We start from the raw sequence: 6,000 nt of genomic DNA, 5'->3' as shown, positions 1-6,000 counted from the left end.
CCCTGTCCTCAGCCCTGCCAGAAGTGCCCCTGTCCTCTGCCAAGTGCTCTGCCAACAGTGATCCCTGTCCTCTACCCTGCCAGCAGTGACTCCTGTCCTCTCCACTGCCATAAGTGACCCCGGTCCTCTGCTCTGCTGACCCCGGTCCTCTGCTCTGCTGACCCCTGTCCTCAGCTCTGCTGACCCCTGTCCTCATATCTGCTAACCCCTATCCTAACATCTGCTAATCCCATCCTAGATCTGCTAACCTTATTGTCAGATTTGCTGATACCTCTTCTTTGCCCCGCACACTCCTGTACACTGCCCCACAAGTTAATGGCTTCTGTACACTGCCCTACAAATTGCGGATCATATCCTCTGCCCTGCTGACCTCCCATCCTCTGCCCCCTGACATTTTTAACTGAACCACCACATTAGACAGGCTGGACTCAATCCCTGGGGTCCTGCCATTCATGCAGATGTTGCTTTTACATGTACCACTTACCTAAACTGTTGCCCCTTCATACAAGTGGTATTCCACAGCCACACTGCAAAAATGGTTCAAGAATAGCTTGAGGAGCACCACAGTGAGTTTGAGGGATTGGCTTGGCCCCCAAATTCTCCAGATCTCAATCCAATTGAGCATCCGAGGGATGTGATGGAAAAACAAGTGCAATCCATGGAGGCCCCACCTCACAATTTACAGGACTTAAAATATCTGCTACTTACGACTTGGTGCCACATATCACAGCATACCTTCAGTGGTCTAGTGCAGTCCATGTCTGAAAGGGTCAGGGTTGTTTTGGTGGCAAAAAGGGGGGAATTCGCAATATTTAGTGGGTGGTCATAATTTTATGGCTGTATATACAGGGGAAAGAATTCATTATTTTGGTCAGAAAGGGTCTTTAAAAGGAAACTTATGGTTTACACCAGACTAATAAACATTTAATCCATGATATGGCTCTGCAGAGTACTATGCGTTTGTGGAAGGGATACCACAGCAGAATGTATTTCCTTTCAGATGCGCATGGGGTTCTATTTATTAATGTTTTCACTCAAGATTCACACAACTTTTTCCCACGATTCTGACTCTTTTACCAAATAGTTTCCTTAAAAATTAGTGAATCTTGGGTGAAACCATTGATAAATAGACTCCGTATTCTCTGACTGAATATATGGAGGGGTGTACATGGGTCAGGAGGGGTGTACATGGGTGAGGAGGGCTGTACATGGGTGATGAGTGGTGTACATGGGTCAGGAGGGGTGTACATGCTTGAGGGCTGTACATGGGTGAGGAGGGTGTACATGGGTGAGGAGGGCTGTACATGGGGGAGGAGGGTGTACATGGGTGAGGAGGGCTGTACATGGGTGAGGAGGGGTGTGCATGGGTGAGGAGGGGCGTACATGGGTGAGGAGGGGTGGACATACTTGAGGGCTGTACATGGGTGAGGAGAGTGTACATGGGTGATGAGGGGTGTACATGGGTGAGGAGGGTGTACATGGGTGAGGAGGGGTGTACATGGGTGAGGAGGGTGTACATGGGTGATCAGGGGTGTACATGGGTGAGGAGGGTGTACATGGGTGAGGAGGGGTGTACATGCTTGAGGGCTGTACATGGGTGAGGAGGGCTGTACATGGGTGAGGAGGGTGTACTTGGGTGAGGAGGGGTGTACATGCTTGAGGCATGTACATGGGTGAGGAGGGTGTACATGGGTGAGGAGGGCTGTACATGGGTGAGGAGGGTGTACATGGGTGAGGAGGGGTGTACATGGGTGAGGAGGGTGTACATGGGTGATGGGGGGTGTACATGGGTGAGGAGGGTGTACATGGGTGAGGAGGGGTGTACATGGGTGAGGAGGGGTGTACGTGCTTGAGGGCTGTACATGGGTGAGGAGGGCTGTACATGGGTGAGGAGGATGTACATGGGTGAGGAGGGGTGTACATGCTTGAGGGATGTACATGGGTGAGGAGGGTGTACATGGGTGAGGAGGGCTGTACATGGGTGAGGAGGGTGTACATGGGTGAGGAGGGGTGTACATGGGTGAGGAGGGGTGTACATGCTTGAGGGATGTACTTGGGTGAGGAGGGTGTACATGGGTGAGGAGGGGTGGACATGCTTGAGGGCTGTACATGGGTGACAGGGGCGTAACTATAGGGGGTGCATTAGTCACGACCGCAACCGGGTGAGGAGGGCTGTACATGGGTGAGGAGGGGTGTACATGCTTGAGGGATGTACATGGGTGAGGAGGGCTGTACATGGGTGAGGAGGGTGTGCATGGGTGAGGAGGGGTGTACATGGGTGAGGAGGGGTGTACATGCTTGAGGGGTGTACATGGGTGATGAGGGGTGTACATGGGTGAGGAGGGTGTACATGGGTGAGGAGGGGTGTACATGGGTGAGGAGGGTGTACATGGGTGAGGAGGGTGTACATGGGTGATGAGGGGTGTACATGGGTGATGAAGGGTGTACATGGGTGAGGAGGGTGTACATGGGTGAGGAGGGGTGTACATGCTTAAGGGCTGTACATGGGTGAGGAGGGCTGTACATGGGTGAGGAGGGTGTACATGGGTGAGGAGGGGTGTACATGCTTGAGGGATGTACATGGGTGAGGAGGGTGTACATGGGTGAGGAGGGCTGTACATGGGTGAGGAGGGTGTACATGGGTGAGGAGGGGTGTACATGGGTGAGGAGGGGTGTACATGGGTGAGGGGGGTGTACATGGGTGATGGGGGTGTACATGGGTGAGGAGGGTGTACATGGGTGAGGAGGGTGTACATGGGTGAGGAGGGGTGTACATGGGTGAGTAGGGGTGTACATGCTTGAGGGCTGTACATGGGTGAGGAGGGCTGTACATGGGTGAGGAGGATGTACATGTCTGAGGAGGGGTGAGGGGGGTGTACATGGGTGATGGGGGTGTACATGGGTGAGGAGGGTGTACATCGGTGAGGAGGGTGTACATGGGTGAGGAGGGGTGTACATGGGTGAGTAGGGGTGTACATGCTTGAGGGCTGTACATGGGTGAGGAGGGCTGTACATGGGTGAGGAGGATGTACATGTCTGAGGAGGGGTGAGGGGGGTGTACATGGGTGATGGGGGTGTACATGGGTGAGGAGGGTGTACATCGGTGAGGAGGGTGTACATGGGTGAGGAGGGGGTGTACATGGGTGAGTAGGGGTGTACATGCTTGAGGGCTGTACATGGGTGAGGAGGGCTGTACATGGGTGAGGAGGATGTACATGTCTGAGGAGGGGTGTACATGCTTGAGGGTGTACATGGGTGAGGAGGGCTGTACATGGGTGAGGAGGGTGTACATGGGTGAGGAGGGGTGTACATGGGTGAGGAGGGGTGTACATGCTTGAGGGATGTACATGGGTGAGGAGGGTGTACATGGGTGAGGAGGGCTGTACATGGGTGACAGGGGCGTAACTATAGGGGGTGCAGCAGTCACGACCGCAACCGGGCCCTGTGATGCAGGGGGCCCATGCAGCCCCCTCTACATATGGCCGGCAGCAGCATAGGCAGCTAGGGGTACCAGTGCACCATGCACACGGGTGGCAGGAGGTGGAGGGTGACTAGCAGAGCTCCATGCTCGACTATCGCACTGGCTGCTCTTTAGCATTCCCCGCATGACCTGTGTCCTCGGCCGGCTCCTCAGAGTACCCCTCTCCTGCTCCATGCATTGCCGCTCAGTCCGATGTCTGTTCTCCCCAGCCAGAGTCCTGCCCCCCCCCCCCCCGTGAGTCCGGCCCACTCTGCACTGTATACTTCTCCCGGGTAAACAAACTTTAAGCACACAGATGCAGTGCAGCCCTATGAGAGCCGGCTCCCGGAGGACACTGCAGGCTTGTCTGCCAGCCCCCCTCCTCCCCCGTCATACACAGATGATGAAAGGTCTTTCTGGGAGATATGCTGATCGCCTGTCCAGCACACTGGATGGAGCCCAGGCCAACATGGGTGAGTGCGCGGCCTGCAGCTTGGTCATGGTGAGTGAGAGGACCCCATCCCCCACACACCATTACATACCCCCTCCATCTCCCCCTGTTGAGAGGGACCCCTTCTCACGTGGGGACAGGGACCCCCACCTCCCCTGGGGACAGGGACCCCTTCTCACCTGGGGCAGTAACTTCATCTGCCCTGGAGAAAAGGACCTCATCTCTTCTGGGGACGGGGACCCCATCCTGCTTAGGGACAGTCCCCCAATGGGGCACCTAAAAATAAAAAAATTAAAAAAAACTACTGATGCCAGTGGTGGAACTACAGGGCTCACAAAGGTCATACCTGTGACCACGCCCTGGAGTTCCACCGCCGGACTCGGAGGGAAGGGCCCTGTACATGGGTGAGGAGGGGTGTACATGGGTGAGGAGGGTGTACATGGGTGAGGAGGGGTGTACATGGGTGAGGAGGGTGTACATGGGTGAGGAGGGTGTACATGAGTGAGGAGGGGTGTACATGGGTGAGGAGGGTGTACATGGGTGAGGAGGGGTGTACATGGGTGAGGAGGGTGTACATGGGTGAGGAGGGGTGTACATGGGTGAGGAGGGTGTACATGGGTGAGGAGGGGTGTACATGGGTGAGGAGGGTGTACATGGGTGAGGAGGGGTGTACATGGGTGAGGAGGGTGTACATGGGTGAGGAGGGGTGTACATGGGTGAGGAGGGTGTACATGGGTGAGGAGGGTGTACATGAGTGAGGAGGGGTGTACATGCTTGAGGGATGAACCCCCCCCCCAAACAGTGTGCATACATTGAGGATATACATTGAGTGCTCTTGTCAGGGTGAGTGGAAGGTCTCCATTCATGTGATATGTCAGGAGTGACAAGCTCTAATCATGATGTATGGCATGCCATCAGAAGGCAAACTCTCAGCAAGCCAGCAGGGGGCGCCGTGCACACAGAGTCCTGCGATTGAAGTCTAGCAGGTATCAGTACGGGGCAGCAGGGGGCGCCATGCTGCCGCCGGAGCCATGTGATTGTAGCCACTGATCACACTGAGTCTGCGCAGCGTCTGTTTCCACAGTAACAGAGACTTCCACCATAAACATCGCAGCATGGAGAGCCCGGAGGAGTTCAGTGCGGATGTCATGGTGTTCGCCGGGTCCACGGAGCGGGATGTCCTGTGCAGTAAGATCTTCTGGAGCTCCCTGACTCTGCAACCCCCGCTGGAGTCCAGGCTGGTGTCCGGGAACATGAAGCAGAGACTGCGGCCGGCCGGGGAGCCAAGACTGGGTGAGTGATGGGCAGGAGGGGGAAGGGCAAGGATCAATACACACCCAGAGTACACTGACATCCTGGGGTGATAAGGATCAATACACACCCAGAGTACACTGACATCCCGGGGTGACAAGGATCAATATACACCCAGAGCACACTGACATCCCGGGGTGACAAGGATCAATATACACCCAGAGCACACTGACATCCCGGGGTGATAAGGATCAATACACACCCAGAGTACACTGACATCCCGGAGTGATAAGGATCAATACACACCCAGAGTACACTGACATCCCGGGGTGATAAGGATCAATACACACCCAGAGTACACTGACATCCCGGGGTGATAAGGATCAATACACACCCAGAGCACACTGACATCCCGGGGTGATAAGGATCAATACACACCCAGAGTACACTGACATCCCGGGTGACAAGAGGGAGTATTAATTTCCATTGAATAAAAGGGGAATAATGGAGAGATTTGTCCTCATTTAAGAAAAAAGTACCACCAATCGGAATTGATTGTTTTGTTTCTTCTTCTGTTGGAGCACACGATGATCTCCTCCATCCAGTGATGTCACATGGCGCTGTCTAGTCATATCCAAACACTGATTTTCAATATCTGATTAGTCTCAGTGACAGATCAATATGTTGGTGGGATTGTTGAAAGGAAAGGAGGGTGTGTGCTATACAGGAGGGGAGGTCTCGGGGTGACGGGGGGCTTTATTAGGGCTCAAATGGGCTTTATATGTGTCGGTACCCCCTGTAGCTGTCGCTTGTCATTCCTGGAGCGATCTCCTTCATA

The 6,000-nt window shown here is 54.5% G+C and overlaps 1 protein-coding gene across 1 annotated transcript in view; it reads left to right on the top strand.

Moving 5' to 3' along the window:
- The first annotated feature begins 4,982 nt into the window (after positions 1-4,982).
- HOATZ (HOATZ cilia and flagella associated protein) overlaps positions 4,983-6,000 on the top strand; it is an 89,376-nt gene continuing 88,358 nt past the window's right edge. Inside the window, exon 1 of the mRNA XM_077456939.1 lies at positions 4,983-5,204. Within this exon, the coding sequence (XP_077313065.1) occupies positions 5,027-5,204 (178 nt within the window). The 5' untranslated portion in view covers positions 4,983-5,026. The remainder of the gene's footprint in view (positions 5,205-6,000) is intronic.

The sequence above is a fragment of the Lithobates pipiens genome, unplaced genomic scaffold (assembly GCF_037356315.1).
Source record: "Lithobates pipiens isolate NorthernLeopardFrog02 unplaced genomic scaffold, aLitPip1_a1.2 Scaffold_27, whole genome shotgun sequence".
Classification (NCBI taxonomy): Eukaryota; Metazoa; Chordata; class Amphibia; order Anura; family Ranidae; genus Lithobates; species Lithobates pipiens.
Note: the sequence above shows the minus strand (reverse complement) of the source record. Positions and strands in the feature narration are given on the sequence as shown.